Raw genomic sequence first — 16,530 nt, forward strand, 5'->3', positions numbered from 1 at the left:
GATTTCGCCACTACACTCTAGCCTGGGCGACACAGTGAGTGAGACTCCATCTCAAAAGAAACAAAAAACAAAAAACAAAAAGACAGTAACAACAAAAACAAAAACCCATTATTCTGAGGAGTCATGACACAAAAAATTAAAGTCATCTGGGAAATCACTGAAAATGAAATAAGTATGATGATCTGACCCCCTTGAAATCTAACTTATCTTTCCCTCTTTCTGTCATGTTAGGAAGAGATCATAGGCCTTTTGGACAATCCTAAAACTATAAACCTCAGAAAATATGTCCTCTCTCAGACTGAAATATCGTCTGATTGGAAAAGCCACGAAATTAAAGTCTCAAAGGGTCTGTCTGCTCAGTTGGACAAATGAAATAAATGCATTGGGACCTACTCAGAAACTCACAACTAACTGCTTTAGCCATTGGTTTAAGGGCTTGCCAAAGAAGGCAAATTTAAATTCATCTCCTTGTGTAGTTATCTGCATGACATCCACTAGAACAGGATTTTAGTTATCAACACTCTTACAACACGCTGTATAAAGTTATGAGATCTTTTCTAATGTTTGGTGATAAGGATCTGACAAAGAGGTAAATTCCTCATTGGAATTTTTGTTCCCTAGGAATTTCTCCTTGGTATTGGTCTTGATTCCAATAAACAGATGGTTCTTTACATTAAGCTATTATGAGGAGATACTACAAAAGTATAGGTATAGGCTACCCACAGAGGAAGCACAGTAGCTTCTGAAACTCCAGGCTAGCAGCAGCAGAACAGACATTATCCTTGGCCAGAAAGGAAGAGTGCAGGGACTGGCAACCTGGAAAGCAGGGAAAGGGTTTGGGAGAAGTGACCTTTGGCTGCTAAGGCAGCCCCCCAACCCTAGGAGAAGAGCTGAGAATAGGCACCCTACCATCCTCTGATCTCTGGCCAGGACACTCCTTGGCCAAACCCACTCAGAAGCCAGGAGGCATAGAGGCCCACTGCTGTGGTCCATTTGGGTCAGCTATGGGGGCAAGGGCAGAGTGGAGTGGGAGGGGAAAACAAGAGATATCCAGCATACATAGCAATTTGCTGCTGTAGCACTTAACACACTATTTAATGGTGCAAGAGGGTAGAATTGTATTTTTATTCATGGTTGTGCCTAGTAAAATTCTGGTACATGGTAAGTGCTCAGTATTACTGAGTGAATGAACAAAGACCTGAAATACTGCTGAAACAGTAAAAACAAATTACTACACAATTAGGAGGAATTATTTTCAGACATAGGATATTTAAAACATCACTCAAATACTGGAGCATTATTCAGCAATAAATTCTATTACATAAACCAGGTAGATAAATGTCACAGCTTTAAAATATAGTTAAGTAGAGTTGATCCTTGTTATTCGTGGATTCTGTATTTGTGAATTTGCCTAACCTAAAATTTTGTGGTACAGCAAAAAACTTGCTGTACATATATCCTCAGCTGAGGTTGAACAAGGCCATGTTCTAGCTTTCATACTATAAATGTGTCCTTTTTACTCTAATGCCATGGTTTTTGCATTTCTGTTCTTTTTTTTGATTTCACTGTTTAAAATGGCCCCCAAGCCTAGTGCTAAGGGCAAAAAGCTGTTCCTAAGGGCAAAAAGGCTGTTGTGTGCCTTATGAAGCTTATGTGTCAGATAAGCTTCATTCAGGCATGAGTTACAGTGTTGTTGGTCATGACTTCAAGGTTAGTGAATCGACTATATTAAATAAGGTGTCTTTAAACAGACATTTACATGTTGACTGCTTGATGAAAATGTGACCAGTTGTTTGCAGAAATCTAGCCTTGTATTTCCCCTAGGTTCTGTATTTGCTAATTCAGTGTTCGCAGTGACTTTATAGAACATAACTACCTTGAATAATGAGAATCAACCATACTTGCTGTTTTCCAGTTCCTAATAAAGATTTAAAAAAAAAATTCAATTTACAAAAGACACAAGATGATTTTTCTTGTCAGAAGCTAATTGATCCTCATGATGTAAAACCAGAAAGGGGGGAAACACCAAAATTCATCACCGCTGCATAATTTCCATGTGATATATTAAAATGTATTACTTCCTGACTAGTATTCAACTAAATCTATATTATTTCAATTAAAGTTATCTAGGCCATATGGTTTGAAAATTTAAAAATCCAGTAAGAGGGAAAAGGAAAAATACCTTATTTAATACATTGACTTTAAGAACAATCACATATGCATTATTCTTACTATCTGAACTTAGCCTCTGGTAAATTCAATCCTGCTTAGTTAGGCCAATTGATACCCTCTACAATAAGCCCTACATGATCAAAAAGCTTCATGCTTCTACTTACAGCAGCATAGCGAATGTGAAGTTCTTAAAAAAAAAAACAAAAAAACAAAAAAACCCAACATTCTATTAACAATTATAAACAATTTTCCATGCTCTGATACAAGAATATTTAATGTTAGCCAAGAAAGACAGCCATCTATTCCACTGAGGATTGTAATAGAGGCAGCCTTTTGATTTTTGTATTTGTTTAAAGTATACAATTTGAATAGTAAAATAGAAACTGAGCTGAAAATTCTAATTCACTTTCTAACCATAGTAAGAATGATATTTCCCCCCAGGGATCACCAAATATTTATAAAAATTTGTACTAACATTCTGTAAGAATCCACACACATCAGTAAGAAGCTGACTTTCCTGTTGGCCATGCTCCAAATGTCTTTAAGACTAGACAAAGTACATGTATTATAAAAAATTTCAGGATAAACATTGAGTGCCTGGGTATTATCACAGTAATAGTAAAGGTTAATGAAATAATTTTTATTTCTGAAAAACACCATGTTTATATCCCAAAATAGGTATCAATGTTACTGGTGATAAAGAAACCCAGAAGCCAGTATTATATATACATGCTTACTGTGGAAATGAAGTAGTAGAGCTCTGCAAATGGGAGGGGAAAATACCCAGGCACTTCACCAATGAACATTTGCTAAAAAAAACTCTTAAAGTGATTGCAGCCTTGACATAGTTGCATTAACATCAAATAGCCACATTTCTGTCCACTTACAGGGACTACTATAAAGAAGCAATCAAGCTATGTTTAATAAAATGTGTCAATGATACATAAAACGTATTTTTCACAATTAGAAAAATTTAACATCTTTAATTCAAACACTTAGATGAGAAGCAGACTAAAGCAAAGACTGACATACACTACCTATTTCAACCACAAAGCAAAATGCTCTCACTGTGACTGAAGGAAAATCATTTAATATTCATTATTAGTTTATAAAAGTATAACTCCAAGGAATGATTATGCTCATAAGTAAACAAGAGTTTTCAAAGACTTGTAACTAAGATGTGTAAGACGTAAAGTCAAACTGCAAAACTAGTTCAAAGCAATTAGAGTCCAATAGTTCTCTTACATTTTATTATCTTTATTTTAAATTTGATATTTTAGAATAGGAAATTATCTTTCACAGCAATGCCTCCTGGTCTGATAATACAGTATCTCATTTCTGAATGTAAAGATTTAAAATAAATCAAAATGAACATTAAGGCGTACAAAGCTACTTTAAGTCTGCTCTTATTTAATAAAGATCAGTTTTTGCTCATATTCAAAATACATGGAATGTTGGCACAAAACTAAAGCTGCTGTAGAAAGATCACAGATGTTCTGTGGGTTACTGAAACTTCCATTTCTCTAAAAACATACCCTTACATGGTCTTAATTTTATGAATTTAAGTGTTGAGAAATATCTAAATAATAAGTAACAATTAAAATAAAATGTTTTATTTGCAAATTATGTACAGAATACACTTTACGTTACGACAATGAAATGGGGAGGGAAGTGGGAGAGCCATCATTTTCCAACAAATGCTGTTCACTTTCTCTGTTGGAGATGACCATCTTTCTCTGAGTCAGACGTACAAATCAGTGTGGATTTCCTACATTGGAAAAAGAATTTAGCTAAACCAGAAGTGTTGCTGCATTGTTACCAGTTGGCTTGTTTCCACAAAATAGTTTTGAATTCTGCTAACTCAGAATCTTAAATCTGGTATAACTTTATAATGAAAAATAAAAGAACTATCAAGAACAATGAGTTTACGCATCTTAAAGAAACTGTGAAATGGCTACTAACTATGCCATAATGTGAAATGTTGGAGTTTCTTTGTTCCTTTTAAAGTTATTTTTGATTAGTCTAACAGTAAAAAGCCATAAAACTATCAAAAACTGCCATTAATGTAAATTTAACTGTGGAAAGTACATCTTTGATAACTGTCAAAATGAATAAGATCTACTTACTGTAAAATTATCAAATGGATAAAACATATTAATGGCTTTAAACTGTACCAATAATAGTGCCAATATTCTATAAAATGAAGGACTGAATATAACTGCTTGAATGTCAAATATATTTCAGTAAATAGATTTAAAGAATGCTACAAATGCCATGTGTTCAATATGGTAATCAGCCAACATAGAAAATCCAACCTTTTGTACTTATTCATTCAGTCCCAAAATTAGTCAGATTATGATTTTTCATGTGAAGACTTAGGTGTTTCTCCATCATTTTCCTCTTCCTCCTCCTCTTCACAATCCCCATCTGTTTGCTGTTCCAGTTCCTCTTTTGTTATCATTTCAAAATCATTTCCATTTCCACTACTGTGTTGGGATCGATCATCTTCCCTCCTGTCACTGTCCGTGTCGGAATGCCGTTCTCCGCCTGAGCCTTCTGTTCCATGATTTCCTGGTCCTACTTTCCCCTCCTCATCTTCCTTTTTCTCACTGTCTGATTTTTCCTCACTGTCGGACTTCTGTTGCTTTTTGGTTTCAGACTTCTCATCTTTCTTTAAGTCTGCTTTTGGTCCTTTGTATTCATGTGTGTACAGAGGCCGGAAGGAGTCAATGAAACCCACATCAGCAGTCAGATTTGGCAAGAACCAAAAGTGGTGCCTTCCTCCAGTTATGAGCCAAATGATGAGAAATAGAATGCATCGAGCTGTGGGGAGAAAAATTTCTCTAATTGAGTAATTCAAACGTTGCCTCAGAAGGGAGTATTTGTTAATAAAAAGCTGGGAAAAGTTTTATTACCTGCACATTTCATACACCTTAAATATGAATATTTAAATCCTGATTAGTGCTGAGCGTGGTGGCTAAACCTCTAATCCCAGCTATGTGGGAGGATTACTTGCGCCCAGGAGCTCGAGGCTGCAGTGAGCTACGGTAAGCTATAATTACACCACTGCATGCTTGAAAACAAAACAAAAAAATTCCTGACTAGTTTAGCAGCTATCGCAATATTCTAGGGGCACAGCATGTTGCTCTGAACTTGAGGTCACAATGCAATAACGTCACTCCGAAGAAAATTACTTCTTTTTTCCATCTGGGTGTTGTTTCTTGGATATACACTTCTGATTTATGCACTTTGTGATATTATGCTTCAATACACATAGCAATCAGTTGGGAATTTAAGTATTCATAAGATCATGGTGTAGGAAAAGAATAAAATAAAGAGATGAAAAGGTGTTTAGGAAGGAAGCCTTTAAGAAGGAAAAGCAGGGCTACATCCTACTTTCCAAGGCTCTAGGCCCTTTTGCTTTTGTAAGGAACTTACTCCACAAAAAATATTAAAATTATATTTTCTATACATTTATGACTATTTTCTATACATTTGTATAAACATGAATACCATATAGGTTTGTTAGTACATACATGTATATACATTACTACTTCTGATTTAAAAGAAATAAAAATGAAAATATTTCTGTGGACCCCTATATGTATCTTGGTCCAAGGCATATATTTACTATGCCTAAAGGATAAGTTAGCCCTGGATAAGGAATCCCAGTATTAAAATCCATCTTTTAATCCTTGTTGTCTTATTTATTTATTGAGGACAAGGTCTTGCTCTGTCACCTAGGCTGGAGTGCAGTGGTGCAATCATGACTCGCTGCAGTCTCAACCTCCTGGGCTCAAGCAATCCTCCCACCTCAGCCTCCAAATAGCAGGTACATGCCACCATGGCTCCGCCAATTTTTCTATTTTTTGTAGAGATGGGGTCTTGCCATGTTGCGCAGTCTGGTCTTGAACTCCTGGGCTCAAACTCCCAAAGTGCTGGGATTACAGGTATGTACCTATCATCTATTTATCTAATCTCTTTCTCTCTCTCATCTGTCTTTTCTCCCTCTCTCTCTACTTACCTACCTATCTACTTTCATAGACAGGTTCTTGATATGTTGTCCAGGCCAGGCTTGAACTCCTGGCTTTAAGTGATCCTCTCACCTCAGCCTCCCGAGTAGTTGGGATCACAGTTGTGAGCCACTGAACCTGACCTTTTTATTTTATTGATTAGGTAAATTATTTAATTTTTGCTTAAAGATCAATCCTCTCAGTATTAGGAAAAATACAATGTTAAAGAAAGCAAGATCACTTAAACACATACGGTTTATTCTTTTATTTTATAACACTGTATTTTGACAAAACTAGAAAAATGGAATTTGAATTTTAAAATTTTTAGTAATGAGTTATTACAAACCCCAATATTTAGTTTTCTCTGAATTTACCAATTATGTAGAGCTGAGTGATTTTTCCTGTTTTTAAAAAGGTCATGATAATTATGTGACTGTTACAGACTAATCAATTATGATAGGATTTTTGGTTTTTGTTTTCTTCAGACAATTCTGTCACTGTTTTCATATAAAGCCTGAAATAAGCTAATCTATGTGTCTTCCATTGTTTTGCTTTGTATAAATGGAAGAAAATTGTTATAACTGTCTTGACTTTTAAAAATAGCTATTTTTATTTTCACAAGAATATAAATATTCTGAAAGACTCCTGTACATATTAGAATCTTTCGTGGTATAAATGGAAAAGGTAAATATGCTTAAAATTATGATTTAAGAATAAATTCTACTGATAAACAGAGATAATGAATTTAAGGAGGCTGTACATTTTTTTCTCCAATTATGATGCAATGATAGGTTTTACAGGATTGTAAGGCAGATGGTTCATAATATGAAATCTTGTATCAAACCAAAGAAAAAGCAATACAGAAATGGCACAAATAAAACCTAATTTCTTATCACATACAAATGGTACGGCAGAATGCTCATGTTTTACAGTTTTTCGCTATGTGGCACTACATTACCAAGAGTGAAAAGGGAAGAATTATGGGGAAGCTGTGACATGTACTATAATAACATTCCTACACTAAAAGTGACAGATTTTAGAAAACTGCCAAAGGTCTTATTTTAAATGGCATTATTAACAATGCATATTCAAAGAAACGCCAAATATAATTTTGACCAATACATAATATTTCAAGACCCTGACTCTTAAAAAAAAAAAATCAGCTAGGCATGGCAACATGCTCCTATAGCCCCAGCTACTCAGGAAGCTGAGGTGGGAGGGCTGCTTGAGCCCAGGAGTTTGAGGGTACAGTGAGCTATGATTCTGTCATGGTACTTTATTTACCCTGGGCAACAGAGCAAGACCCTGTCTCCAAAAAATGAACATATATATAAATATAGACATAAACATATATTAATAAAATATATATAAAGACTTCAAAGAAAATATAAAAGAAGTATCTAATTATTTGAAAGTATATCTGGAATTGCATTTTCTAAGAGAATCAACATAAAAGGTTGGTTTGTTTCCTGGTATAATTCAGAAGACTATTCGGTTCATAATGAATATTTAAATCCACAGCATATTTACAATGAAAATTTATTTAAAGAGACTACTGAAGAAACAATATTTTAAACAGCAAAACTATATAATAACCATAAATTATTGTGAACACTGGTTTAATTTAAAAATAAGCAAGTAGAGCAGTTCTATTCAGTGGAGCTAAACCTTTGCTAAAATTTCCAAGGAGTTTCTAAATTTCAGGAATTTGAAAGGCAAAAAGCACCAATTTTATTATGTCTAATATCAGATCAAAGTTTATGACTTTTCCTTCTTGATGCAGGTATTACACTGACACTAAATTCAAACAGGCTTAGATATTATTTCTTGGCCACAAATGTGCTCGTGTTCCATGCAAAAACAGCAGGGGATTCTTCTGCTGCTAGAGAAAGGAGGCTGGGCACGGTGGCTCACACCTGTAATCCCAACACTTTGGGAGGCCAAGAAGGGCAGATCACCTGAGGTCAAGAATTCGACACTAGCCTGGCCAACACGGTAAAACCCCATCTCTACTAAAAATACAAAAATTAGTTGGATGTGGTGGTATATCAGCTCACTACAATCTCCACCTCCTGGGTTCAAGCCATTCTCCTGCCTCAGCCTCCGAAGTAACTGGGATTACAGGCTCATGCCACCAAACCCAGCTAAATTTTTGTATTTTTAGTAGAGATGGGGTTTCACCATGTTGGCCAGGATGGCCTCGATTTCCTGACCTTGTGATCCGCCCACCTCGGCCTCCCAACGTGCTGGGATTACAGGTGTCAGCCACCATGCCCAGCCCTATATTGCTTTTTAACTATGAAAGATGGCTGGGTGTGGTGATAATTTTATAATCCCAGCACTTTGGGGGGCCAATGCTGGAGGATCAGTTGAAGTCAGGAGTTTGAGACCAGCCTGGGCAGAGTGATACCCTATCTCCCCCACAAAAAGCCAGGGATGATGGTATGCACCAGTAGTCCTAGCTACTTGGGAGGCTGAGGCAGGAGGATTGCTTGAGCCCAGGAATTCAAGGCTGCAGTGAGCTATCATCTCACCACTGCACTTCAGCCTGGGTGACAGAGCAAGACACTGCCTCTAAATGAATCAACTATGAAAGACCCCAATCATCTAGAAATGTGGAAAATTCATTTACTTAGGTTTTCCTATTTGATTTTTAAAACATTAACTCCTTATTGCATCTAATATTTTGGTACCTGGGTGAGAATTAATGATTTTTCCCCAAATGGCAAATCAATTGTTTAGAATAATTTATTAAATATATGCATAGATTATTTGGGTGTTTCGTTTGTTCTAAGTCAAAATTAAAAAATGTTTTACTGACAGTATTATGTCTAATAAATGATCTACCACTGCAAAAATATTAAAAGCCTTTGCCGTAACTAATTTTTAAAGCACATCTATTTGCAGATTAAGATATAATAATGTATGGTATATTTCAAAATAACTAAGTAAATTTCAAATATGTCACAATAAATGATAGGCAAGAAAGGTGATGGATATGCTAATTATGTTAATTAGCTTGAATTAAACATTCCACATTGTACACATACACCAAAACATCACATTGTACCCCATAAATGTATAATTACGATTTGTCAATAAAAAATCTTAATAATTAAAAAAAAATTTTAAAGATGTATTAAATCCTTTTTCTGCAGACAGAACAGATCTTATCAAGCCTGAGTTTTGAGATTTGACTCAGAATGTAGGACCATATACTTCTTGATTTACCTCCATTCATTTTTTCTTAAGCTTTACTGAAGTTCCAAATTATAGTCCAACTGCTCAGTAGCAACCTTCTTGAGGTCAATTTTATGATAACAATACTTACCAACAGCAAGGAGAAGAATACTGGCTACAAAACAGCCTGCACCCACACTGAGGTAATAAACACCTACTCTCATTTCTGCTGGCCAAAGGGGGAAGAGGGTGGCTGCTATTACTGCAATCACTGGAACAAGAAATGACAAAGTTAAACTTTTAGAATAAAAACTTAAATGGTATGGCTGCAATAACAGAAACAAACCCCTAGGGGAAAAACTAAGAAACATAAACACATTGAAATACAAAATTGCCATTTTTATAGGTAAAAAATGGTCAATTATGAGGAATTTAATATTGTTCAACCTAACATTTTATACTGTTCTTAAACTAGGTTAGGAGTTTTTATTAGTGTAAATTACATATAATTAGAAAAAAAAGTGCTATGTAGAAATTCAAAACTGTTACCTCCTTAATTTATCAACTGCTCCCATTTTCAAGTTGTATCTATCTTATTTAAAAAAATCAAGATATCTGCCTACTGAGTAAGGGAGCTAAAAGAAACAACAGAACAACAAACCCAACAAAAAATGATTCCCAAGACCCCTCTCTGGAGATTCTTCTTCTGGGGTGGAGCTCTGACATCCACAGACTGAAAAAGATTCCCCAAGTGATTCCGCGACAGCTGTTTTTTGGTACTTAGGGAAACTGTTTACAAGAATCTCCAGTTTTTTTGCCAGTAAAGTGAGGATACAAGAAATAAGTATAAGAAATCAGAAGCCTGGTTATTAGGTCTTTAGAGTAAGACCAGGATTAAAATTCTAGCTCCATCACTAATAAGCTATGTAACCCTGGGCAAGTTACTTAACTCTTTGAGACTAAGTTACCTTATATTTAATAAATGTCTGTTCCTATTTTTCAAAGGTTGTTGAGGATGAAATGATATATTGTATGCAAAATATTTAGCAAAGTGACTAGTACTCTATTATAAAAGAGTTATTTTGCTTTTTGAAACAGGGTCTTACTCTGCCACCCAGGCTGGAGTGCAGTGGCATGCTCTTGGTTCACCACAGCCTCGACCTCCCAAGCTTAGGTGATCCTCCCACCTCAGCCTTCTAAGTAGTTGGGACTACAGGTGTGAACCACCACACCTGGCTAATTTTTTGTAGAAACGAGGTTTCGCTATGTTGCCCAGGCTGGTTTCAAACTCTTGGATTCAAGCCATCTCCCTGCCTTGGCCTCCTAAAGTGTTAGGATTACAGGTGTGAGCCACTGAGCCCAGCCTAAAAGAGTTATTTTGAATGGGATCCTATGATATCATATTGACCAAGCTTATTTTAACTACTACCTATTTTTTTTTTTTTCTATTTGTTAAATCATTCTTTCCCCACAAAACCTCCTGGAATATACACCGTTAAAAAAACAAAACAACAGTAATCCCAGCACTCTGAGACAACGAGGCAAGTGCCCACGAGTTCAAGACCAGCCTGGACAACATGTTGAAACCCCATCTCTACCAAAAAAATACAAAAATTAGCTGGGTGTGGTGGAGTGTGTCTATAGTTCCAGCTATTTAGTAGACTGATGTGGGAGGATCACCTGACCCCAGCAAGTCGGGCTGAAGTGAGCCATGATTGTGCCATTGCATTCCAGCCTGGGTGACAGGAATGAGACCCTGTCACAAACAAACAAATCAAAAGGTATAGATAAGTCTTCATCTAATTCTTATTCTACTTCCCAGAGGTTAAGTACTATTAAGCTTACCTGTATTCCCAGAGACTACCTATATATAACTAGTTACAGAGACTTTTTTTCTAAATAAGTAAATGAGCTTATATTATTCTTACTCTTCTGTAACTTTCTTTTTTTTTTTTTTTTATCTATTCTAGGTATAATACCCTTGCACATGTACATTTGTGCAACTGTGATTACGGCATAGGGTAAATTCCTTAAAGTGGAATTTATTAGGTCAAATGGTATAAAGCATTTCAAATTTGAAAGATATTTGCTAGATTATACTCAGGTATAGTCTAAAGGATTTGGGAAAAAAACAGATAATGTGTCAATGCACACACTTTGTGCAACTGTATGGGAACAGCCATGGAATAAATTCCTAGAATTGCTGGGTCATTGCAGACACATATAAAATTTCAGAGATACTGACAAACTGTCCTTCACAAAAACTAAAACAATAGACATACCTATCAACTGAGAGTGTTGATTTTTTTCTAAGACCTTTAATGTCAAGGTTTGCAAGCATCTTAATCACTACAGCTTTAATCTGCATACATTATGAGTGTGATTAAGTATCACTCATGATGACTGGTCACTGTATTTATCTGTTAACTACCTTAACCATTTTTCTATCAGTTTGTAAAGATCTTTGTTTTAATGTGTTTCAAATATTTTCCTTAGTTTATTATTTACCTTCTGACTTTAAAGTATTTTTAAAATGACAACTATTTTATGTTAAATTTAGGAACATTTTCTTTAATAGTATCTGCATATTGTTTTCTAAATTTTAGATTGCACTTTAAAGCTACTAACATCTCACTACTTACCAAGAATTAATCCCATGACAAATGTTTTAAAGTGAACTGGGTCATAGATCCATACATACACCTAGAAGAATCAAGAAACCTCAGTGCTTAAAAGTTCTAATGTCACATTAGAAAGTAACGCTTAATTCTACATTTTAGGTCCCCTAAAGCAGTCATCAACCTCTTAACGTATGAGAAGTACTTTCTAAGGTAATAAATTTCAAAGATCTTTCCTTCAGCAGTAGTGGTTCTTCTGGCACTAGAAAATGATTATAGGAAAACTATAAATTCTATAAAGCACTTAAGTAAATTTGTCTGTTCTTACATACATTTAAAAATTTGTTTGGCCACGCTTGGTGGCTCACGCCTATAATCCCAGCACTTTGGAGGCCAAGGCAGGTGGATCACTGGAGGTCAGGAGTTCGAGACCAGCCTGGCCAACATGGTGAAACCCTGTCTCTACTAAAAATACAAAAATTAGCCAGGTGTGGTGGTGGACGCTTGTAATCCCAGCTACTCGGGAGGCTGAGGCAGGAGAATTGCTTGAACCCGGGAGTCAGAGGTTGCAGTGAGCTGAGATTACACCACTGTACTCCAGCCTGGGTGACACAGCAAGACTCTGTCTTGGGGGGAAAAAAATTGTTAATGTGTGCAAATCATTATTTATTCAAACAAAACACCAGCAACTGTCAACCTTAATTTGTCCCTAATGTAATGATGAACCAGTTTGGGATAAAAGCACAGTTAAGATAGATTCCAGCCAGGCCCTATCACAGATCCAGTATCTCTCAACTCCACCCTTTTCTCTCCTGATAAGACACAAAGAACAATTATTAAAGATCATGCTTGGTGAACATAGTTTCTATGACTGTAATAATTTCATTGCCACTCTTCCATGGAGGGCCCATAAGCTGGGAACCACTACTTCAAAGCTTATGAAGTAGTGGCTCCTTCCTTTTATCAGGCTATTATTTTATACAACAGAAATTTACTTCATTCAGATCAGAACTCGTTTGATCATTCATCCACAAAACTCAGTTTTATTTCTTAGTTACTATAAATAACAGTACTCTTCCCATGGGTGCTTGCTTTTCAGGATAGCAAGCACCCATGCTTTTGCTCAGGCTGCTTCCTTCCCCAATAGACCTAAACTCCTTCCTGGTACACCTGGCAATCTGCCAGTCATCTAAGCTCAAGTGTCCTTTAGACCCTTTTTATCCTTCCTGACTAAATTAACTCTTCCTAATTTGTGCTCTCGCACCATTAATGCTTACCACACTGTACTATACTAACATGTTTAAGTGCCTGTATCTTTGCTAGACCATAAGAGATTTTATCCTATTTATCAAGCTATTCCCTACGCCTATAAAAATGTTTGGCACATAGCTGATGCTCAATGTTTAAGTGAGGGCATTTGATCTTTCACATTAAGAAAGACCAAAGGTTTTCTTTTTTTTTCCCCCTGAGATGGAGTCTCGCACTGTCACCCAGGCCAGAGTGCAGTGGCGCAATCTCGGCTCACTGCAAGCACCACCTCCCAGGTTCACACCATTCTCCTGCCTCAGCCTCCCGAGTAGCTGGTACTACAGGCACCTGCCACCACACCCGGCTAATTTTTTGTATTTTTTAGTAAAGACGGGGTTTCACCATGTGAGCCAGGATGGTCTCAATCTCCTGACCTCGTGATCCGCCTGACTCAGCCTCCCAGAGTGCTGGGATTACAGGCGTGAGCCGCAGCTCCTGGCCAAGAAAGACCTACAGTTTTCTTTTACAATGATTCTTAACCAGGGGTTCACATCAGAGTCACCTGAGGACAGTTTATTATAAATATATAATCCTCCCCCACAATCCCACTCTAGATAGTCTCATGCAAGTAAGAATTTCAAACATACAGCCTAGGAGCCACGACTTTATAGATGTTACTTTTGTATAGGTATAGCAGGAACGGATATCCTAAAATTCATAACAGTTCAATGCCCAGTATATAACTCATGTTTATGTACTAGTGAAGTGACTGAATTAAACAGTCTTTATGGAAGGCTACCACCATACAAATCTTCCATTACAAATGATAAGCACAAAGCATCAAGTAATGTTAAAAATTTTAAGCCCCTCAAGTGATGTGTCTGACTTACATTCTGTAAGAGATAGAGACTTGTAGGTATCTCCTATTCTGCTCTTTTTTTCTTTGATAATAATGGAAACCCTATATTTTAGCTAGGCAAATAATCACCCTGTATAAAAAGTGCATTTCCAAGATTTTACTTCTCCTATGCATGACCATGTGACTATGTTCTGGTCAATGGAATTCAAGCAGAAATGAAATTGCCAGCTTTCTGGACAGTGTCCTTAAAGTGGTCTCCTTAAAGAGGAGACATATTCTTCACCCTCCTTTCCTCTTTTCGACGTAGATATAAGGTTGGCAGTCATTTTGGACCATGAGGTAACCTTAGCTAGAAGCCTCAGACAGAGGAGAAAAGAAGAGCTGGGATCCACCATGGAGCTGACATATCTGTACAGCTTACCTATAGATTTCACTGATGAGAAAGAAATATGCATCTATTTTGTATTAAGATGCTTTTCTTTCAGGTTTCGGCCAGGTGTGGTGGCTCACGCCTGTAATCCCAGCACTTTGGGAGGCCGAGGCGGGTGGATCACTACCAGGTCAGGAGATGGAGACCATCCTGGCTAATACAGTGAAACCCCGTCTCTACTAAAAATACAAAAAAAATTAGCCAGGCGTGGTGGCGGGCGCCTGTAGTCCCAGCTGCTCGGGAGGCTGAGGCAGGAAAATGGCGTGAACCTGGGAGGTGGAGCTTGCAGTGAGCTGAGATTGCGCCACTGCACTCCAGCCTGGGCGACGGAGCAAGACTCCGTCTCAAAAGAAAAAAAAAAAGATGTTTTTATTTCAGGTTTCCTGTCACTCACAGTCAAATCTGACTTTTAAAAATCTAAATCAGAGAAATTACTGACTTTTAAAAATAGAGTAGCTTTTATATATTTAAGTACATGATAAGATTTCTCAAAATTTTTCCTTTTATTAGTGAAGGCATCAAACATGTTTCTAAAAACTCCTATAGAAAACTGAACTTCTAGTTATAGGCTTACTCTCACCTCATTTCCATCCAGAAAAACTTGATCATCATGTGGCTCAAGTTTGAATTTTTTCTTAGTTTCCTTCTTTTTAGGAGTTCCTGGAGTTTCCTCCTATGAAAACACAAGTTGAATGGAAGAAATAACACTTACAAGCAAGCAAGAAATGACGTTCATACAGTCAAAAAATTTTCACTGACTATTTGTAACACAGAAATAAGAATTCTCAACCATGGTATTTATAATAACTCTAATATAGTTATCTCAGGTGGGTATTGCATAATATTTAAATATGCTCATAGGCCAGTAGTGATCATGTGCACATAATGATTTTTAAATTTTTACTTAATTTTAGATTAACTCACCTTTTTGGGTTCTTCCTTTTCACCATCCTTTTTTTTCTCTCTTTCTTTTTTTGTCTTCTCATCCTTTATATTTTCTTTCTTGCTCTTTTTATCTTCTTCTTTTCCACTTTCAGCTTTTCCTTTATCTTTTTCTTTCTTTATGTCTTTATCATATTTCATTTTCATTACTTTTAGGGCCCGGTGAAAAAACTGCTTCTTTAAAAGCCTTTAGGAAAAACAGGTATGGCATTACACTCCCCATATAGATATAGATCAAAAAGCAAAAATATCAAGACCTGAATAAAATAAGCAAAGGAAGACATAAATTAGCAAACATAAGAGAAATTACAACTAGTATGCCCGTGAAAAAGTAGTCAACGCTACCACTAAATCAAAAAACTTTACAGTCAATTATATAAAAGTTGTCAAAACTCAGTGATATTCAATATAATTTTCATTTTTAATGATGTAACTTAATTATAAAAGAGATTATAGGTTTGAGATTATCCGTATAAAGACCCTTTCTGGGTTCATTTAGAGTAATCAAGACTCAGCTTCACTTTATGTTAAGTCTCAAATGCAAGAGCTGACATAATAAAGAATGGAGAAAATACACAGTTTAAGAAATGTTAACAGATTAAAAGTGATGATTTGATTGATCCAAATAATGTCTTTTCAGCTCTCTTCGTGTTCTTTTTTCTCCAAGTACTTCACAATTCAGTCTGCCATTGTAACGATTATCTTCAATTAAGTAATGATTAAATATACTCAGGTGAGATTTTTGGACTCTTTCTGAAAAGGACTTGCACAGCATCAAATTGAAAAATGTGCAATATATTTGGCAAAACATGATGCACTCCTGATTTCACTACTTTCTCTCTAAATAGATTGTTCTTCTCTTTTTAGCAGTTATTATTGTATTTCATATTCTCACCTTAGGGCCTTCACACCAGGTGTTCCCTTTCCTTAGAATGTTCTTCCCCCAAATAAGCATGTCCTTTTGTTTCATTCCCTCACTTTCTTCATTTTCTCTCAACCACAACTACTCTGTTTAAAACCTAAGCCCACCTTCCCATTCTCTCGTTTCCTGTTATCCTATCCATAGCA

The 16,530-nt window shown here is 36.2% G+C and overlaps 1 protein-coding gene across 2 annotated transcripts in view; it reads right to left on the reverse strand.

The window, feature by feature from the left end:
• Positions 1 to 1,093: 1,093 nt before the first annotated feature.
• Positions 1,094 to 16,530, reverse strand: part of SEC62 (SEC62 homolog, preprotein translocation factor) — a 29,996-nt gene continuing 14,559 nt past the window's right edge. Inside the window, exons 4-8 of one of the 2 annotated variants that reach the window (XM_023213478.2) lie at positions 15,445 to 15,649; positions 15,101 to 15,193; positions 12,008 to 12,068; positions 9,517 to 9,636; positions 1,094 to 4,995 (exon numbers count right to left, since the gene is read on the reverse strand). In XM_023213478.2, the coding sequence (XP_023069246.2) occupies positions 4,526 to 4,995; positions 9,517 to 9,636; positions 12,008 to 12,068; positions 15,101 to 15,193; positions 15,445 to 15,649 (949 nt within the window). In that variant the 3' untranslated portion in view covers positions 1,094 to 4,525. The remainder of the gene's footprint in view (positions 4,996 to 9,516; positions 9,637 to 12,007; positions 12,069 to 15,100; positions 15,194 to 15,444; positions 15,650 to 16,530) is intronic. The other variant, XM_023213479.2, reaches the window with a different exon arrangement.

This window comes from Piliocolobus tephrosceles, chromosome 2 (genome assembly GCF_002776525.5).
Source record: "Piliocolobus tephrosceles isolate RC106 chromosome 2, ASM277652v3, whole genome shotgun sequence".
NCBI classification, from domain to species: Eukaryota; Metazoa; Chordata; class Mammalia; order Primates; family Cercopithecidae; genus Piliocolobus; species Piliocolobus tephrosceles.